The sequence below is a fragment of the Diadema antillarum genome, unplaced genomic scaffold (assembly GCF_040938485.1).
Source record: "Diadema antillarum isolate AM-2024a unplaced genomic scaffold, OU_Dant_1.0 seq00000675_RagTag, whole genome shotgun sequence".
Lineage (NCBI taxonomy): Eukaryota > Metazoa > Echinodermata > Echinoidea > Diadematoida > Diadematidae > Diadema > Diadema antillarum.
Genome location: NW_027271581.1, coordinates 1,260,122 through 1,282,608, shown reverse-complemented (window position 1 = coordinate 1,282,608; position 22,487 = coordinate 1,260,122). Strand labels below are relative to the sequence as shown.

The following is a 22,487-nucleotide window of genomic DNA, read 5'->3' as shown; positions in this document are numbered from 1 at the left end:
AAATTGCTCTTTTTCGGAACGATAAGTATAAGAACAGAGTAAAAACGTACGTGAATGTCTTGAATTTTAAGATTTAATGTTCTGTTTTTTTTTTCATCGCAAGTTTCTCTCGATGTCTGTACTCAATTTTATGTTGTAAGGCCAGACAAGGACGACTACGAGCTAGCTGAGAAGGGCGAAGATGGGAGTAAGAAGGCCGAGGACGCGGCGGGCAAGAAGGAGGAGGGGACTGAAGGTGTGGGTTTCGCTGGAGATTCCAGGCGATTGAAAATCGGTATAGCATTGTTGGTCGGTTTGATCCTGACAATAGTCCTCATCATTGTCCTCGTTATAGTGGGTGAGTACGCCGAAACTAATCATTCTTTATCCCTCCTCATATTTGTACTGATAACTGCAATGAAAATATAATATGTCTTTTCTGTATCACCCTGTCGCAATGTTGGATCTCGCTGACCCGAGTCTTGTTTAATTGATATAGTGCGTTTATCCCATTTTTTCCCGTAGTGTCCATCTTGAACCAGACGTGCAGTATTATTATTATTATTATTATTATTATTATTATTATTATTATTATTATTATTGTTATTATTGTTATTATTATTATTATTATTATTAGTAGTAGTAGTAGTAGTAGTAGTATCGTCATCATTATCATCATCGTCATTGTCATGGCAACAACAGTTATAATGATAATGATAATAGAAACTTTAATATCGATGATAAATCCTTGGTAGGTCTATTAACTACTAGTATTGGCCAACGACCGAAGAAGTGCCTCTTGGTATGGTAGTGTAGAAACCAATCCTAAGGATTTGCAAAAGCCTTGGACACCAGTGACAGCTGCCATTGAGGATCGCAACGGATTCAGAGATATCAAGAACGCAATACAACATCGGATGCTGAGAGTACTTTTTTATTCTTCAGTCCGAAGTTTTGGGTTGTTGCCGTGTTGTTGTTAAATTGTTCTCTTTTCTTCGATGAAGGGGGGAGGGGTTGTATATAATACAAGCGACGACATCATCTGTTCATGAGGTCGATAAACTACAAATCCAGGGAGTCTTTTACTGCCATCCTGTTCGAGTTTAAAACTACAGACATCATCCGACCACACTAATTTTTTTTTTTTTTTCAGGTAACCCTAAAAAATATTTACGTTATTCGGTTAACCCGACTTGGATTTTAACAACATCTTGTGTAGAACGTGCATGACACCTATCGAGGGTAGGCTTGCTTGTGACATTTTGCCGAAAGGAATCTCGTCCTAAAATCTACATGCTATATCCACAGAAGTAAGTAAGTCATTACTTTGTGAAAGCATTGGACCAGGTAATAATTCTGAGCGCTTATACTTTGCCTTCAGCGAGAGTACGCATACATGGGAATATTTTCTTTTCTAGGGTACACACTATGGCTCTTTTTGGACAACGAACTGACTATCACTTTTTATTTTTGGCTTTCCACTGCAATCAGCAATGTTTCTGTTTTAAAACCTATACATCGCGATGAGAGAATTTTGTCTTTCTTTTCCTATTTTTTTTCTATCAAAACATTGAAAATTTTTGTTTGCATACTCATATAGTTAATCCAAGATCTGATATTAGCCGAAGGCAAACGTCAGTCAAACTTCAGGGTTTCCATGAATGAATATGAAGTTTCTGCAAAACGACTCAATCACATTCATGAAGCGATATACCGAAGCGACTCAGAATATAACTATAAAACCCAGAGTGCCATTAAACATAAGACCATCATTTTGTGAGAAATACAATGACTTCATTGATTAAAAAAGAAACAAAGAAAACGACTGCAGAAGACATCGCTTTTCAATCTGGAGGCCGAACGAGGTAAAGCTGGACTAGTTCTTGAGCCCATGATCTTTGGTGCGGAAACGCAAGGAGCGGGAAGTGTCATTCCTATGATCAAGGCCAGACAGTGCTGAGCTTGGAATGACCGTCACAGTGTCACGACCAAAGTCGCTTTTGTTGGTCTTGTTTGTTTGCTGATTCTTTGTCTGTTTGGTTTGGTTTCGTTGTGTATTTTTTTTTTTTTCACTCAGAGGTCCGAAGTGGACTTCCGTGAAACAGCTGCCTCCTTCAGAAAGGAGGAAAAGTAGTGGCATATGTTGCCCCTGCGATGGCTAATGCGTTTACCAGTGCTGGGAGATATGGCGGTACTCTCCCTCTTTGGAGTACATCCACATTGGAAATTAAAGTGAAATATCATTTTGATTCGAGCTATTGATGTCAGTGAAACATTCGAACAAAACCTTTAACCCGTTGAGGATGGACTGATTTTGCTACAACACTCATATCCCATCGACACCTGCCCGAGTATACTCGGCACTCGTCCTCAACGGGTTAAGAATTACGATGCAGTGTCATCTCGACTGAAACTTTTTTTTTTAAAAAGACGTCAATAATTAGTGTAATAGTTCATCAGGATTATTTTCCTTTGTCGCCATCGATATAATTATTGGTGTTCACATCGCAAATGATTATAATTTTTGAGTGCATCTAATGTGCTAAACCAGCATTGGTGGGAGGGACATCGACAGTAGAATTTTTTCAGTCATCATTGTCATTATCGTCGGCATGATCATCATCATCATTAGAGTTTCGAATATTTCAATCGTTATTAATCTTTGCTTTTGATCCATGGCGTGTCTCTTTTGAGAGACGGTAGGCAGAAATGAACCATGGTAACTTACTATAATTTTGTTGTTCGTGTTGTATGGGCGAAGCACAATCGGAAGCTAAAAAGGATGTACTTTGACTTCCATGACCCAAATACAAAACTCATCCACCCCCATCCCCAGGGCAAAGATCTAACACACACATGTCTAGAACAATCGCATCACCATTGCAGAATTGGTTTGAATATGTATACAATATTATGCAAAGTATTGTATGTATGACTCATTACAGAAAGGAATAACAAAAAAACGCAAGCAAAAATGGAACTATAGCGTGAGTAAGGGGATTATCCCACGCAGTAAATCCGCTTTGTGTTAAACCTGACTATAAAGAATAATGTCGTGCCGTATTAAAATCGGAAATATTATAGATGTTATTTGGTTTGTTGTTTGGTTGTTTGGTTTGGTTTGGTTTATTTCTGCATTCAAATAAATACAAATTCAAAACAAATTTCAAAGATACCAATAATGACAAACGCGATGATTTATATCATAACATAATATTACGCGAGACAATTTTTAAAAAAACCCGATGGAATAAGGAATCAAATTGAAAAATCTTTGATATCGCTTGTAACCGCATTTTGTAAATATTTTGTGTTGATGATGTCATCAATTCTCCAAGTTGTTTGTACATAACAATTATCTCATCCTCTTTGTCGATATCTAATCAAATATAACCTCCTCCTCTTCTCCGTGTCCTCAGAGCTAGGTTTTTACAACTTTAAAATATGTTGTAAGTCTTCTTCTGTCAAAAAAAGTACAGCTATCAACTTAATGCAAGCTCGATAAAATCTGTTGTAAGTCTTCTTCTGTCAAAAAAAGTACAGCTATCAACTTAATGCAAGCTCGATAAAATCTGTTGTAAGTCTTCTTCTGTCAAAAAAAGTACAGCTATCAACTTAATGCAAGCTCGAGGGATACTTATATCATTAGGCTATGACATTATCACACCATCTGACATTCCATTTTGTTTATTGTATATGTTAATGTTGTCTGGTACCAAAGAAAGTGATGGTCTATATATTTTTTTGTCAAAAAAATGAAAGGAAAAAATGAATTGAATATGTATCATTGTGACTGATATCGGCATTTTCTTAGAAATACAACTTGTGATACTTATTTGAAGTTTAATATCTTTTAAAAAGAAGAAATTCCACCATTCAGTTGATGAAAATCACCGGAGGGCCCTCCTTTCCTACCTCATACGACGACTTGAATATTATGGTGAAAAATCCCTTTAATGCATTCCTTTTCAGGCTTATTGTAGAGAAACTGTCAAAGATGTCATTTATAAAGGTTCTCGAAGTTTTTCTATGCCATATTTTGATTTGATACTCTTCCTTAATGATTTACATGCAATTAACACAATAAGAAGATTGTAATTTGTCACTCGTTTTTTAAAGTAGAGGCAGTTGGATTTGAGTGTAACTTTGCTTTCTCCCTTCGAATCGATTCACGAAGCATTGGTTAAAAAAATGATATGCACACAACAGACGAATTATGCCTCTATGCCAGAGAGAATGATGAGAGTTGCTGCTGAAACCAACGATCCGTGGTCATTCAGATAAATATAATATTCTCTCCTGTTAATTTCGTTCTCGTGGCAATTCTGTCCCTTGCCCGCTCTATTACAGTCTCCATATATCTCGCACTCTTGAAGCCAACGCCACGCCACCATGATCATGCGCAGTTAATGAGGCACATATTTTATGCATCGCTGCAGCCGTCACACCCATTGACTTCAGCCAGCAAGACGGACGACAGCCTCTACGAGGGCAAGCCGCCGTCATATTACATGTCGAGACTTATATGACATGTGTGAGGAGAAGAGCAAAAATTAAATCGAACCGATAGTGACTAACAATCGGAAGTGTAATCGCAGCAAGGAAATGAACACCGTCTTATATACGCTGACTTTGACTAATTTACGTATTCTTCTGTACCCCGACAGGAAGAAAATTACACTGTTTGAACTCGAGTCAAGGTTGGCAGATCCACAACAAAGAACTAGTTTTACTCTAGCAGATGCCAAAATCCTGACAGTGAAGAGGAAATTAAGTTGAGATCACTGCTATAAAGCATGAAGGGTTAGAGGATGAAAACGAGGGAGATGGCGGGGGGGGGGGGCAGAGATGAGAGGGAGAGGGGTAGATGGCAGAGGAGAGGGGAGGAAAGGATGAAGAAAGAAAGGAGGTGCGTCCTTTAAACCCACCCTTATCAAAATCATGTCTTGATCTCTCTCTCTCTCTTTTCTCTCTGTCTGTCTTTCTTTCTATCTATCTATCTATCTATCTGTCTGTCTACCTATCTATCTGTCTGTCTATCTATCTATCTATCTACCTACATATCTATCTATATGTCTACCTACCTATCTATCTATCTATCTATCTATCTGTCTATCTATATCTATCTATCTGTCTATCTATCTATCTATCTGTCTACCTATCTATCTATCTATCTATCTATCTGTCTATCTATCAATCTATCAGTCTGTCTATCTATCTATCTATCTATCTATCTGTCTATTTATCTATCTGTCTGTCTATCTATCTATCTATCTATCTGTCTGTCTATCTATCTATCTATAGTCTATCTATCTATCTGTCTGTCTGTCTATCTATCTATCTATCTGTCTATCTATCTATCTATTTATCTATCTATCTAGCTATCTATCTGTCTATCTATCTATCTATCTAGCTAGCTATCTATCTATCTGTCAAGCTCTATATCTCTCTATGTTAACATGATATTGTGCGTCTTTCTGTTAAAAGTCATCCGTAACTTAGGATGTATATCAAACAAGTGGCACATTAATCACATTGATGGTTTTGATTCATTTTCCACCAGCAAAACGGGCAGGACGATCGGATGAAGGTGAGTAGAAGTGAAGATATATATTCAAATCATTAACGTGTAAAAGTTTGTGTCCAGATCAAATCAGGTATCACCCAAGCAGACATTCGAGTGGTTGCATTGTGAAAAATATTGTTTAAAAAATTGTAAGAGATGAGTGGACGTTTCGTCCAGTAAAATCGCGTTTGGAAGACTGCCCTCTCCTATGATACCAACGGCCACGTTGAACAAAATTAAAACCCATTCCAATAATATTCTAAACAACTCTCGTTGTATAGAAGAGTCACCTTTAAAAGTCTTTTCTTTTTTTCATGCAAGGATGTGGTGATATAGAGGCAACAAGCTATTTTGTGAACGTGATTGTCATGAATTCGATGGAGTTGTCAAGGGTTGATCTTGTTCCGATTAATAATATATTGCATGGAAACTGGAAAATGCTGCATTATGGATTGTCTCCCTTGAAAAACAAATCTTATGTACATAATCGCAACAGAAATAACTACACAAAATGTCATTCGATACTCGAGCAAATGAACATTAAGCTATTCATTTTCATATAAGTTTGTATTTAGTGTGTGTGTGTGTGTGAGTGTGTGTGTGTGTGTGTTTTTTCCTTCTTTATGGTATTCCGAATGATTAAATCTACGCTGGTAAAATATGACAGTAAAACTGCGGCACAGTATCACCTGTGGCAGTGATGGCAATGAGTTTACTGTACGTATACTTGCCATATTGATCTGCTGTTATGGGCCTTGAAAGATCGTGCAGAATCGTCAAACATACAAACCAGAATAACTTCTCTTTAAGTATGACGATGTCACTGTATAACGAGTAATGGTTGATGCCAGTATCATAGTAGGACCACAAAGCCAATGCAGTTATCACTCAGGAGGTCTTCCAAAGGCGGTACACCTTCACCTGACACAAGGAATATATTATAGTTACAATTAAGAATGTCTCCAAAGTAAAGATAATAGGATTAATTACGTCCATTGTCCCCTTCCTCATTCTTTGTGTCTCCTCCCTCTCTTAATATTTCTCCCTTCTTGTACGGATTGGGAGCAGCAGTGGAACCAACGAACGCTGGTCCGACTAGATACCACCCCCCACACGGTACGTAAAACGGGAGTTATAAAGGGTTTCGTTTGGTTGTTTGTTTAACAAAACTAGATAATCAAACTTAACTTCATGATTTAAAGATTTTCTTCGTTATTTTTTTATTGTCAATCTTTACAAAATTTCCACCATTGTGTAGGTCTGATTTTGCCCTATGTAACAAACTTAACTTGTCTGTGGTATTGAAATTTCACTTGAATTTCAAGCGGAGGCGAAGACCCTGAGTTGTTAGTTATCAGTCCTGCCAACAGATAAACCTAAAATTCTTTTACCGGTGCTTTTGGCTTGTTTTCAGAATTTGTCCACATACCTGGAGACAAAACATCGGATCTCTACTCCACCAACTATCCGGAGAATTATTCTCCAAACAGCACTTACACATGGTTTGTGATTGCACCAGAAGGATATAACGTGAAAATCAAATTTAAAGGTGAGTGAACAGTACTTTGTTATCTTTGGTTCTGCTCTACCTTAACTGAGCCGGAGTTGATTATTCTATCGGTACAGCGTAATGAAGTTTTGTATTCAATTTTGCAACAATAATCATAGTGTTGTGCTGAGCTACCTACTAGCATGGCTAAAAGCCCGAATTAAGTTAGTGTGGAAAGATATCAGAGATTTGCTGAGTTTACAAATTCTACTGACAATAATGTTACGATATGTGATGTAATGTAATAATCGCAATATTGATAAATGAAATGTATGTAAAACAATGTATGCAATAACCGCATGGGTGACAGTGTTAGTACGAGTAAATAAGATGATACTGATATTGATGATAATCCTCGAGAATAATTATCATGTGGGATGTACCTCCTGTTTGACATGTCACAAATAAACTTGTCAAATCACACAGTGTTCAGTTTTGAAGACGACTACGATTTTCTGTACGTGGGATCCGGTCGCGTGCAGCTGAAGCCGGGTACCCTCTTCCAGTCGCTAACCGGTCACACCCCTCCAACGGACATCTTCTATCCGGGCAACGAACTGTATTTCCACATTGTGTCCGATCCGTTCGAAACCTATGAGGGCTTTTGGATCCAGCTCACCCCTATCCAAGGGAGTGGTGAGTTACACCATGGAACTATAGACTTCCATGAAGGCCCTTCACATGATGAGTTTGTTCGCAAAACCGATAAGTCCATATTTGCCAAATGGAGATATTTGCGATTGAAGGTCAAGAAAAATAAGGAGAATAATAAGAAAATGTTTGCTTCTTTTGACCATAACTTCAAAAATGTACCTTTATATGTAGTGACCAATATATCATATAGAAGGTATCATTTTGTACTTTATGACAGAGACCGTACTTCAAAATCTTCAAAAATGGACTTATCGGTTTTTGCGAACAAACCCTTCACATTAGATCAAACGCTTTGCGGCCGCCAGCGAGGCACAGCATGCCCATTATGAGCAACAATAATAATATCATGATTGACAGCTATCAAACCCCTTCAACTGATCAGTGAGGCTGGAATGTCTTCAAAATGTATTGCTGTGACGAGGCGTCTCGAAACGCAAACCCCAAGATTGAGAACCTTGGGTCATATCTTCTATGATTGTGTAAATTATATCAAGATATAAATCGAACGCTACTACCTGGTCCACGCAAACTGCGAGATGTCATGATAATGAGGGATGAAAAAAAAAAAAGAAGACAGCGTAAATAAATATTGAAGGCTTCCATTTCTCCACTGTCAAACTAATTCCAGCCTTCACTAAGATCATAGCTTCAATGGTCACAATGTTAAATATGATACAGGGATTCCCAAAATTTATGAAGAGAAGCGCATCCCTTCTTGTATGTTCAACCAAAGAAGAATTCTACAGCAATAGTCAGCCAGGCGTTTATTCACAATACACCTTCTCAGATTTTTCGTAGTCATCTTTCAATCTGAACTTGATCTGCACTGCCTTGATTACTATTTCAGCGCCTCATTCACATGCCCCAGGCGACGTCATGGTAGCCGGACTGTATACCACACAATTTGATTTAAAACATGAGTTGTCCATATTTTGAGATCGAACGAGGGCCAGAGCCAGACGTTCGCACACAACAGCTGCTGCTGTCGGCTAATGAGAGTTATAACAGGCAGCTCCAAGAAACCGAGCTGTTTTTTTTTTTCTCCTAATCACCATAGCTTTGCACTTGACGTTGTGTCTTTATACTCTACGATCCCTGGCTGTGCTTGAAAAATCTAACTACTATAATGCACTCATAGCTGCTAGTGGGTTGATTGTGCCACTGTACTGAAGGTTTACCATATCAAATATATGGCTGGGGGAGCTATTACTCGAGCTACATCTCGCCTCAGATTTTCTAGATTGCCTTGATCTTGCATGTAAGTGTGATTTTAACCTCTCAAAAGAGAAATTGAAAATGGAGAAGGAGTACCACTGAAGTGATATTCACGCCAGCTAGTCACATAATTAAGTCGGTCATTTCTGTTAATCGTATTGGGATGTTGTTGCGTCACAATTTATTACGAACTCAACGCATTGTAGTTTTAACATCAAGGTTCGTAATGTATACTGGGTGCCAACCTTCTTTTAATCTGAATAATGTGCATCGATTTATGATTTATGCGAATGTATCGTTGTTCTTATATACTGCAAATCTATGAGTAACTCAATGTTACGGGTAACTCATATAAATTGGCAGAAAAGTTAATGATTTTTATTTCTTTTGGTTTGTTTTTTGGTGCAGATGGTTTTACGTGTCCGGAAGACGAGATTCCGTGCAGATACACGCGAGATTGCTTCGGCGAAGAGGATAAATGTGACGGCGCCCTCAAGTGTGCAGATGGCAGCGACGAAGTTGGTTGCGGTAGGTTGCAAGGGCGCGGTGATGACTTCGTGATCATACGATAAACTCATTACTGTATAAAGTGTACGATTAAAAGCCTTTAAGGGCACTTTATAGACAAAAGTTGGAAGAAGATAAAAAAGAAATATCTGGTTCAAAGTAAAACAAAAACTTGCAATTCAAAAAAAATATATATATGATAAAATAAAATAAAATAAAACCAAAACCTCGAAACCAAACAAAACCTACTAATCACTAGATTCTCTTGTGCTATGTATTGCAACATTTTAAGTTGCAATACAAAACCATGACTTAATTATCCAATCCTTGTGGGATTCACTGAAGAGTACATTATAATTATATAGCTATAGTTGTGTGAAAATTATTTGCTTCAGAATGGTCTCATATTCAAGTAATGTGCAGTTTAATGTTTCCAGGTTAGCATGCCTGTACAGTGACGGGGCGATCGTTAACGGCCCGTTAAAAATTGAGATTGGACTCTTGAGTTTGTCCTTTATCATTATCATCAAGTTAGAGACCGCTGTGTTGTTCACTATAAAACGTCAGGTAAAAAAGTCATCTGTTGAAGTAATGCATTCTGTGTTTGAATTGTGCATGCTGTGATTATTACTTTGTAATGCGCAGTAGAGTATAGTAGCTGCGCAATATGAACAGGGCCGGCGCAGTGTTTTCAAAAGTGTGGGGGCCCACTTCCGGGTTTCATGAGCTAACGAGCAAAAAAAAAAAAAAAAAAAAAAAAAAAAAGGTCCTCAGCTCATCTCTCCCCGTCCCCGTCCACTTCCGGGTTTCTTCAGCTAACAAGCAAAAAAAAAAAAAAAAAAAAAAAAGGTCCTCAGCTCATTCTCTCCCCTCCCATTTTAGTGCCACTTACGTACTTCCTGGTTGAAAAAAGTGTGGGGGCCCAAATGATGGCACCTTATGTACTCCTTTGTATGGTGCACAAAAAGTGTGGGGGCTCGAGCCCCCACGGCCCCCACGGCTGCGCCGCCCCTGATGAATGTCCTTTATTATCATTATCATTATTATTATTATTATTATCATTATTATTATTATTATTATTGTGATGATGATGATGATGATTATTATTATTATCATTATTATTATTATTATTATTATTATTATTATTATTATTATTATTATTATCATTCTTATCAAATCTTTCTTCGTCGGGGACTTGAGACATGCAGTGTGTATAACGCTGTGGGGATTTCTGTGCCAATCAGCTCTCAAAGCACACTAAGCATTAAGGAACGTTGCTTGACTGACAGATGACCATGTATTATCGCAGTAGGAATGGGAATGAGTGGATGATTTCCCATAAATGTTTCATTGCAATTCATCCCCATTACAGCTTGCCCCGATCCGTGGACAGAGCGCTGCGGTGATGGAGAGTGTATAGTCCGCACGCAGATTTGCAACGGTCGTGTCGCCTGCACGGACGACGAAGTAAATTGCAGTAAGTGGTGCCCGTCCGTAATTTCACCTTTGAGCGGCAAAATGAGTTATCCTCTAACATGTCTAACGTTCTCACAGCTGTAAATGATTTCCCATAGAGAGGAATAACGGAAATAAAAACGGGGAAAAAAAAAGACTCAGAAAAATACACCGCGTTAGAGTGTATTTCAAGGTTGGCATGGAAACAAAATCAACTATTGCTTGATATCGTTTACTGTCCTGATTTATTTCAGAATCGTTCCCATGTTGTTGTTGTTGTTCATTTTCCATCTGTGAAGATGGCTGGATAGCCCATATTCAGCTACACTAAGCTGGTCTTCCATGGGGTCCAGTTGGATGTGGGGTGGGACCACTTCACCGGGTTAGACACCCTGCTCTTTTCGATGAATGAATGAAGCGGGATCTTTTACGTGCATGAGCTGTGACTCTCTCATACACGGGACCTCCATTTTATGTCCTATCCGAGGGACAGAGTGTTTTGCCTCTTGCTAGAGGGGACGGTATGTTTACACACAACATTGCTCAGTCCAGACTCGGGTTCGAACCCGAGCCGCGTGGTCGTGAGGCAGACGCGCTACCGACTGAGCCAACTCACCGCCCTTATGAAGTAATGTGATTCGGATGAAAATATTTTTACAGGTGTGAGATCTGAAACAGCTGACTGTTAAAAAACAAAACAGAACATGAACCACAGACCATTATGACCATAGGTATAACGTTAACGTAGCTTTCCTTACACTAGGAATTCTTTGGGATTGTAACAGTTGCAGTAGTAGCCCTAGGCCTACTCGTATATGTGGTTTCTTTTTTTTATTTGTCTGTGTTTCTCCTTCTGTGTGAATAAACATTCGAAGGTGCCCTCTCATTTCTGCTATTGCTGTTTCTGTGTTGCTCTTTTTGTTTCTTTGATTTATATTGCCGTAGAGATATGTTTGAGAGGATTTGATTCTTTCTACCAGGAACATCGTATATACACCAAATTCGACTCCACAGCGCGTAGTTTTATAGCTATTGTGAGAACAAATACAAACCAGACTCTGCATCACAGTAGTTTTACATATCATTACGAACCTACGTTCGCAGCACTCTTGGGTTGTTTTGTCAAATACATGTATTTGCATTTCAAAATCGCGGTCACCTGGTGAAATGAGATAGCTGTAGATTTCGGGTTCCCATTAAGAAAAAATAGGTGACGAAGTACCTCTCTCTCTCTCAAAAAAAAAAAAAGAAAAGAAAAAAGATCTGACCTGGCGGTTGATAAAGAAAGGCCAAAAAGTAATAATCTGCTATAATTGATTGAATAAAAAGTGGTGAAAATGACAGCGTTTAGAGGTTTTAATTACCATGGAGTAAGCTTAATCTCATGACTTTAATTGCGACATCTCTTTTCAAAAACAGGATCTGTGGATAATTTTATGCACGTCAAACTTGAGTAACACAGATGCCATTGCCGTTATTCGCCCCAAAAGATGACCTTCTAGGTAGAAATCCTCTTATGTCAATATCCATCTTCCATGTGGTCTTGCTGCAAAGATCTAAGCCAGATGTGAAATAATTAGTTATAGGACATTATTCGGACTTATAAGCGGTGTGATAATTAAGGGCAAAAGAATCTGCCAGGTTGTTGCTGCCATACAAAATGAAAAATACATTTCGAGAGAAAATGTAATTAATAATTTATTTCATCGACAGTCATAATTCACAAACTTTTTTTTCCGTGGTATTTTCTTGTGTTGTCTTGTTACTGTTGTTTTATTTCTTACCGTTAGCATTTACCTGTGACAACGGAAATAAGCTCCGCCCTGAATTCGTATGCGATGGATTCAACGACTGCATTGACAATTCTGACGAAGAGCAGGATTGTGGTAAGTATGATATCAGAATGATATATGCTCATCAAACCGTCTCCTTGCTGATTCGAAAGTGAGTGTGAGTGTGTGAGTGTATGTGTGTGTGTGTGTGTGTGTGTGTGTGTGTGTGTGTGTGTGTGTGTGCTTATTTGTGTGCACTTATTTGCATGTGAGATGGTTTGATTTGCGCCCGGAACGTGTTGATATAACGTCATGAACCCTTAGAGAGTGAGTATGAAAGCTTATTAATTTAAAGGGGTGGTATAGTTCTGGCTGAGATGAGGGATCAGGTTTTAACTTTTTGTGAGATAATTAGAAACCACTCATGTAAAAATTTTGAGAGCATACAATTCTAAGAGGAAATCAAAGTTTATTTGATGAAAATTGGTTTTGAAATGGCTGAGATGTCCAAGAACAAAGTAAAAAAAAATGATCTTATAAAAGGTGAGACCTACCTTTTTATTAGGGCCACTTTGGTTTTTGGATATCTCAGCCATTTCAAACCGATTTTCATCAAATAAACTTTGCCTTCCTCTTAGAACACGTAGAATGGTATGTTTCTAAATATTTCATATAAGTGGTTTCCAATTATCTCACAAAAAGTTAAAACCTGAATCCCCATCTCAACCCGAACTAAACCATCCCATTAACTTGACATATCTATCATTTCTCTTTGGGACTGTCAACACTTCCAGAATGCACGACGTTCCAATTCCGGTGCAGCGACGGACACTGTACGCATAGAAACAATCTCTGTAATGGCGTCCCTGATTGCATCGACGGAGAAGACGAAGAAAACTGCGGTAAAGTAAATTTTGTTTTTGTAGTTATAGGAACCTGTATTTTTGTTCTTCCTCCAAATGTGACGCTGCACCTCAAAACAAACAAAAAGTCGCCACACATGAATTTTTAGTTAAAACCATATTCTGAAAGAGCAGACTTTAAGCTTTAAAATGATGTATAACTCAAATCAAATGGACTCTTCTAACCTATCTTAATATTGGAAAGAAAGCACAAACTCAGGAAAATGTGAACTGAGAAAAGAGGCTCTGAAGTACAGTATCTATTCAAGCGCTTAATCTCTACCAAACCGTGCTGGCTGTGCGACGAATGGGACAAAAAACAGGAAGTAAACCACAGAGTAACAACAATGAAAGGATTATCAGATTACACTGAAATTAAATATGCCTCATTAACACATTCTGTCCATAATTAATGCCAACTTTCAAAGCAGTAGCACTATCCTTTCAAAAGTTATTAGAGTTGAAAGTGAAGAGTGTGGACAAGATTTTTCAGAAATGAAAAAGGGATTCTAAAGACACACCTAACCACACTATTCTACCAAAAATGTTCAAGATAAACTGCTAAAAAACACACTTTCCTGCCCGTTTTATCATACCAAATTTTAGCATAATGTAAAAGAAGACCCGCTCTTTCAGAAAATATGAAAAAGTCAAGTTCGGCTAGGTTGACCCATTTCACTTATTTTCAGTTCTCACGCAAAATCAGTGTGTGCGACTTAATGTTCGTTTTGAGGTGCACGGTCACAAATAATGTACACATTGGAAACAAAAAGATTAGGCTATCATCGAGGTAATTTTTACGCTAGGTCATCTTTTGACAACTTACTGTAGCAATCATTTACAGAGTTGCAACCAGAACAACAATGCAGTTTATGATCGCCTATAACATATGATTCGCTAAGAAAGAAAAACTTCCTTTTCTCTTTGAAATACGTTGTATGGAAAGTTCGTTGATCAAAAGTACGATGACTGTCACGACTTTACGGCACCCACCGTGCGCATTTTGGCTTTGGTGCATGGGAAAGGCGGTTTTATTCGGTGCGGATACTCAGTGTTGCTGAAGTCTACAATGATCATTTTCCAGCTGAAGTGTGCAGGGGAACATTTTGTTTTCTGTTGCCTCCTTGCGTTTTTCTGTTTCTCTTGAATAATCTCTTTATAAGTATAATGTGACATTTCTACTCTGCGCCTTTCAGTTTGCCCTAGCTGGAAGTTCAGGTGTCACTCCGACGACAGCTGTATTCCCGGATGGCTTACCTGTGATGGCAACGATGATTGTGGTGATGGGAGCGACGAAAAAGAATGTCCAGGTGATTATCATTATCGCAATAGTCTATCACTAATGATCTCTGCAACAAAGGAGGTTATGCCTGTCTGTCTGTCTGTCTATATATGCCTATATATGTATATATGTATGTCTATATATATTTGTCTGTCCGTCTGTCTGTCTGCTCGTTTATTCTGCCCCTTCTTCTTTCCTTCATACATTTGTCTGAAAACAAATTCTTGTTAAAAGTTGCGAACAAATTTTGGACATTTTTTTAAACTAAAAGGTGACGCAAGAGACAATCCTTACTCTTTCGACTATGAATTCATCTGAACTTTTATAAATTGAACTATAGTGCACTAATACGTCTACAAGAAAATAAGTATCAGTTCTGAGTGACAACGTTTGTTCTGTTTGTTTCATTTATTTCAATTTAGTAAAAAACAAACAAACAAACCATGCAGGTCAATCAAGTAGCCATTCATTCAATGGGCGCTCAATCGCACCATTTTTCTCCCCAGTCTGTCCCGGTAGATATTACCAGTGTGCCGATAAACGATGCATCGCGCGGGACCTCCTGTGTGACGGAACGGCCAACTGCGCCGCCAACGAGGATGAAGAGAATTGCGGTAAGATGACTGACGTCACAATAAGCTGTTTTCGTAAGATATTCAAATTTTATGCAAGCCTCTCAAACAAAGGTTGACAATCTGAAAGCTTGTCCGATGACTGTCCGACATAGCAACAAGAAATAAGCAAACGGGATTCCAGCAATTTAATCTCATTTAAGAAGAGCATGTTAACCCTCTGTGTGCCACCTTCATTTCCTCTCCATACGTTTGTGTGTGAAATTTTGACTCATTGTCAGAGAAGGGGTTAATGGAATAGCTCGTCTCTATGTTCGCGGGGGTGAAAAATCCTTAGAATTTGAATACATTACGAGAACGGTCTATTGACTCTAAGATCGATTTGGCAATTTGGAAAATTCTGATGACAACATGAAAGAGATCAGAAAAAGAAAAAATGATGCTGATTATCATAAGTCATAACTTAGTCCTAATGACTGTAATCATTGCTACGACCAGCAATAGATGAATTATATTACTTATGTTATCACCAAATTACTATCGTTATAGTTATTTTTAATGTAATAAGCATTCTTGTTTCTATGCCTATCATTGGTATAAGTGGTAGCATTATAATATTTTTGGTGCTGCTATAGGCGTATATAGTGTTTATATCCCAATATCATTTTCAAGGCAGTCAAACGATGTTAGTTCGCGTATAACAACGCCCTCCAGCTCTTTTCGTGGACTAGGCTACCAATAGAGGAGAAGGGCGAGGGAGAGGGGGAGGTGTATGAGAGAGAAAGAAAGAAAGAGACCGGAATTGAAATTACATAGTATATTCATATTGCAATCGCCAATGACTATAATGGATAGATACATTGGGGCGCTGCGTACATCTTCGCAGCAGAATTTGTTTCTTTTCAAGCAATGCTTACAATGGCGGCCCCCTGCATTATCGCTTCTTAAATATAAAATTGTTATTGTAATCCCTGCCGCATAGACATGCATACTGTAATATTATATCATTAATTTCCTTTTATATCGTTGTTTATGCAAGTCACACGACTCTGTTTCAAATATACTTTGTATGTTTCCCATGTTCATGATTATGTAATTTATGTATTTATATTGATTTGCAGAAAATAGTATCCATCAAACAAAGTACAATAAGAAGACAAAGTCGATTTGTTTCTCATATCGTATACAGAAGTAACATGCGGACCGGATGAGGTCACGTGCCCACATGGCAGCTGCGCCCCTGACGAGAAGAGTTGTAACATGACGTCACCAGTCAATGGGACCACGCCCATGCCAATGACCACAATGGAGACGACCACGAAGGAGATGCAGAGCGACGCCTCTCTACCGATGACGATGACGACAGATGCGGTAGAAACGACCACTGAAGTGCCCGGTAAGTATCATGACAACGATCACATTATAATGGTATTTGTTCACTGTTCGGTGGATTAGGGAATTTAATGAAACGTGTAAACAGGTGTGTATGTGAGTGTGTCTGTGAGCGTGCATGTGTATTTGTTTGTTTGTTTGTTTGTTTGTTTGCCACCGCTTTCAACATTTTAGCCAGCCATGAAGTACAACCCATCCGACTTGTTATTGAAAAAAGGGCTAAGGTTCGTTAATCCGAAAATGACATAGGGTCCGTTAATCCGAAAAACATAAAGATGACATTATTTGGTTTATGATTTAACAACTACAACCCCGACCGATGATTTTACAAGCTATAATCATGAAGTTCTGACTACTACTCAGTTTAGTGTAGCCGAATTTTAGTTGTGAATTTATGCCCAAACACAAAATTCGGAAATAATTTGTGTGCGAGCTAGTGAATGGGAGAGGTACGAGCCCATACAAAGTATCACCACACCCTGTGATTTGCGTGTTGAGATTGAGAGCAAGGGCACCGTGAAGTTGATTCATTTTTTTAAACCCTTCCTGTTTTGTTGTTGTTGTTGTTGTTGCTGCTGTTATTGTTGTTTTTGTTGTTGTTGTTGTTGAGATCACAATATTATATCAAAGTCATGGGGGCGTGCATGAAGGGGCTCACTTTAAGAGAATCAGATGGATTTATTTTTATTAACACCTGGAACTCATTTAGAAACCTCTTAGCTCTCTCGTGCCATATTCAATCTTATCACTGTTTAACATGTTTAACGTTCAATATTGACCATCGATCCAGTGATCTGTAAAGACGGTGGATTCGGTTGTAGGGACGGCACCTGTATCCAGCCAGAGCTGGCGTGTGACGGAATCAAGGATTGCAAGAAGGGGGAGGACGAGAAAAACTGTGACCCCGCAAAGTTCACAGGTAGGACATGTCACATGACATTATGGGTGAAAGCAAACAAAAAAGGAACAAAAACAAAAGGTGTCGATCCCTTGCTGCACTTTTCTAGGCTATAGGCCTATAGGTCATGTACAGTGAAGGAAACGGACATTAACCAGCATGACCAGTGACCTATTAAAACGCAGGGGTGCACGTCACGAGACCAACACCCAAGAATCATACAATTCACGAGTCATACAGCCCATCAGTCATACAGCCCACAACTTATCAATGCAGATCATGAGTCATACAACCCATGAGTTCGACTTCTAAGCAAATAAGGCCCACAAGATCGACATAATAGGCCCTGTGGTGTAATGTCGAACTCGAGGGCTTTTTCTACCTAGTGTCAAACTCATGGGCTTTATTTACCTAGAGCCGAACTCACATGCTGTATGACTCATGGACCTTTTATAAGGTCGAACTCGTGGGCTGTATGGAGTGTCGGTCTCATGGGATGTAAAAGACAGTGACTTATATCACTTTTAACTTACTTAATTCTATACATTCATTATACATGAAATTATCACAACTCTGTAAATAACCTGCAATTTTGCCCCTAAGTCATTTTTGCCCGTGCTTCGTGCAAGTGTGACTGTACGCAGACAGTCTGATGTAACGTACATTCATTCTGCTTACTCGTATATACACACCTCGCTATTTAGTTCTGGACCATGCAACTCTTTCGTAGAGGATGGCACAGGATACTTTTTGAAATTTATTAGAGCAGATGACGATGATTACCAATGATTACTATTACCATTACAGATAGCTGTGCAACCGTCGACTCGTCAGCCCGTTTCGTGTGCGACGGGCGGAAAGACTGTCCAGACGGCTGGGATGAAGACAATTGTCGTAAGCTTTGATATTTTCGGAACATTTTATATTCCACCATTTTGCCCTATGTACGTGCTTGATATTAATATGAAATGCTCCTATTTCCATCGGAAGAGCATTACCATCAAGACTTTACGATTAGTTCTGAGTTTTCTGATAACGCTCACTTAAAAAGAAGAAGAAGAGAGGAATCGGATGATCTACAGTTTCGGCATTTAATGAATATGCCTGCATCACCCAAGTAGGCCTACCTCTGAGACTAGAATCAAGTGGTATATAACCACTGTTTCACAGAAGGGGCGGCTTCCCTCTCTCTCTGCCTCCGTCTCTCACGATTCGTGTTGTCGCAGCTACATCCGCGACATTACAAATTAATGCTCAATCCGAGTTGCTAGGTGATGTTATCCACCGTATAATTTCCCAATCAGGCATATTATTTATTCATTTTTATGTACTCTCTGTTTGTGTTTTTTTCTAATACGGATATAGAATATAAAAATCAATGGTAATAGTAATACATGTACCAATACTATTACCAATACCAATACCAATACCAATACCAATACCAATACCAATACCAATACCAATATCAATACCAGTACCAATACCAATACCAATACCAATATCAATATCAATACCAATACCAATACCAATACCAATACCAGTACCAGTAATTGACCAATACCAATGTCAATGCCAGCGCATATACCAAAGGCCTGCCCATATTTAAAGTACCAATGCTGGTATACCTATAAAACACCAGTTTATATCAAATGTCAATACCAGTGTCAGTACCATTAACTATATTACTAGTAACTATTAATCAATAGGTATGCCCATAATAGTGTAACATCAGTGTTAAATACCAGCATCAATACATCAGTATACCCATAGCAACAGCAAAAACAATACCAGTAGCAATACCAAAAGCAATAGCAATAGCAAAATCAATACCCACACCAGTGTTAATATCAATAGTAACAGCAAAAGCAATAACATACTAATACCAATACCAAAAGCCATAGCAAAGGCAAAACCGATGCCAATACCAATACCGCATACTAATGATTTACTTTCTAATTCTTACCGGCAGCATGCGGGTCGAGACCAATGCTGGATGCCAACATTGTCATGGGCGTGGCCGCCAAACGGGGCCATTGGCCCTGGCAGGCGGGCATCTACCGACCTCCAAAGAAGACGCCATATTGCGGCGGCACCCTCATCAACAAGAAATGGATCTTGACTGCAGCACATTGCGTGTTGGTTGATTGTTTATTTAATAATAAGAATCTTTCATGTAGCATGTATTCAGTGAGGATTTTAGGTCACATTGATAAATTAAACTTCCTGAAAACAAAGTTAAACGATGGTTAGACTGATGAAAGCCACTTAAGTAGCCACGCCTCTGAATTCGTGCCAAATTTAATGATAGCGTACATATATACTAGTTTTTCTGCTTAATCGGTGATAGAACGATTGACAGTCGGAACTGGTGAAATTACTGATTTGCTCTGCACTCGGAGACCGTATGACATGGATAACAAATAATAGAATGATATGATGTTGGTATTTGACGAGTAGCAGGTGAACAGGTCTAAAGCTTGATGAGATCTACATTTATACTACCGGTGATAAGTTGTCAATAATGCAATTTCTCAATGCCTCTCTTATTGCAGAAGGTAAACGTTGGTTATCCTGATGACAGCCATTTAAATAGCCACGCCCCTTCTTTCAGCTGGATAAAAGAATCATAAATTGAGCAGGCGACGTGTGTTTTCCTAGTCATTGCATCCACTTTGAAGTAGGCGCCTAATGACTTCAGATCTCGTGCAGCCCTAATACGTTAAGCCCTGGTGGAAGGATGTACAAACATCTATGATACACGTGTATGTTTATGACATGGATATGATGATAGAAAATGGAGAGATAGCACTCTAATAATAACATTGATCGCTGTGACATTTTCACTCAACGTGACAGAGTGGGTCTGACTGGTGGTCGAGTCTACCTGGGCATTACGAACTGGTTGACGGGCACGGAAGGCGGCCAGAACATTCCCGTTGAGCAGGTGCACTACCATCCCAACTACACGGGCGACCCAACATACCAGAACGACCTCGGCCTGCTGAAACTCAAGACTGCCGCCGAGTTCAACAACTACGTGCAGCCGGCGTGTCTGCCGCCGCGAGGGTTCGATCCCGAAGATGGCACCTACCTCACCACGACGGGCTGGGGGTCCGTCGTGGAAAGCAGTAAGTTCTGTACAATTTTGGACTTTTGTAAAATATTTCCACCAACCTCTTTCATTAATGGCCTTAAATTTGCCTCTACTTTATTATGGATTTGTTATAAAGCAATATTCATTCTTCTCTCTAGATTTCTCCGTTCTGTCTCCCTCCCCTAAACGAGTATTTCAAGTTATACGAGTACCTTTTATAAGCAAGGGTGATGATGATGTTGATGATAGCAGTAACCTTGTGACGTCTCCTATTTTAACATTTTTCAACAACGTTAGATGTATTCTTCACTTGTCACAAAGTTGAAATTAACTGTGTGTGCTGGTATCGATATGCCACGCAGGTGTCAGCCCGCGAGATCTGCAGATGGCACGGCTACCCAAAGTGCCCTACGAATATTGCAACAGTCACTACTCCATGGACCTCCTGGACACGGTGGTGTGTGCCGGTTACTCCAACGGTTACGTCAGCACGTGCTTTGTAAGCATTGCCTCACTGGTTTGACAGAGATGCCCAAATCATTCCCCCTCACCTCCCCCTTCTGTTCATATGATAAGTCTATCTGTAAATGTAAATGTAGATGTAAATACCTGTCCATCTATTGTGTTTCCATACTGTCTTATCATAGAATACATATCAGAACACACTATAATCATCACATCTAGTGATATATGTATTTATCGGAAGATCGGTAGCCCGGTGGCCCGGTTGCCCAAGGTTGCTAAAAATTGATTTTGGGTTACCAACATTCACAAACAGATGACAAAAGACAATTTTTGGTGGCTTAAACGGGTACTAATATTCATAATGGATCGTTACATTGTTTTGATTACATTTCGGGCCACCACGCATCTTTTCCGAGCCACCAAAGTTTCGAATTTAAAACTTTTACAGTGCCAAACGCGTCATCAGAGAAAAGAAAAGAAAAGAAAAGAAGGTAAATACTGCAAATGGAAATCATTTCTTACTCTTACATGTGGTGTACATCAGAACTTAAAAAATATGGTGGTGTATTTTAATGAATTCGTAATCACATTCATTGTGCAGTATCTATCATGTGCATAATATGTTTCGTAAAAATGTATCATAAAAATATGACATATATCGGTCAACTTTTTTTGATACGTAGTATTATGTGATCATGTCTTCCCAGGGCGACAGTGGCGGGCCTCTTGTCGCACAGATCAACGGTTCGTGGTTCTCCATCGGGTCGGTTTCGGCCGGCGAGTCCTGCGGAGGTCCGTACAGACCGAATATCTTCATGAGAACAGGCGCATACATGGATTATATAATAGACATTATGGAAAACAATTGACATGTTGTTCACATGTAGCAATATATGTTATACTATTTCGTAGTATGTTTGAGTTTATACTGGTACACACAAAGTCAAGGGACAACTGTTCAATTAAAGTAATGCGGCTTTACGGTAACGGTGTGGAATATTGCAGCTATCTCTTACTGTTCAATCAAGTTCAAGATAATATACATCTGTTTTTATGTCAGCTTCACGTAGTTACACACATTGAAGAAAATATCATTTTTAATAAGTAGATGTCCTGAAATGTTTTCTATAGTTGAAGTTTGCCGATTTTAAATCAATTATCCGTTTGAGTCAGAGGATGCATTCA

General features: G+C 38.9%; 1 protein-coding gene across 1 annotated transcript; it reads left to right on the top strand.

The window, feature by feature from the left end:
- Nucleotides 1-285: 285 nt before the first annotated feature.
- LOC139736994 (uncharacterized) lies at nucleotides 286-22,171 on the top strand (the record flags this gene model as incomplete). The annotated part of the gene is made up of 18 exons (XM_071647667.1): nucleotides 286-337; nucleotides 5,543-5,569; nucleotides 6,614-6,661; nucleotides 6,960-7,094; nucleotides 7,521-7,730; nucleotides 9,372-9,491; nucleotides 10,843-10,947; nucleotides 12,716-12,811; nucleotides 13,492-13,599; nucleotides 14,796-14,909; nucleotides 15,388-15,495; nucleotides 16,643-16,849; nucleotides 17,636-17,764; nucleotides 18,551-18,637; nucleotides 19,713-19,878; nucleotides 20,600-20,871; nucleotides 21,200-21,336; nucleotides 22,010-22,171. Coding segments are annotated over 18 exons (2,283 nt in total), but the record flags the coding sequence as incomplete, so codon positions are not given.
- Between the last annotated feature and the right edge of the window lie 316 nt (nucleotides 22,172-22,487).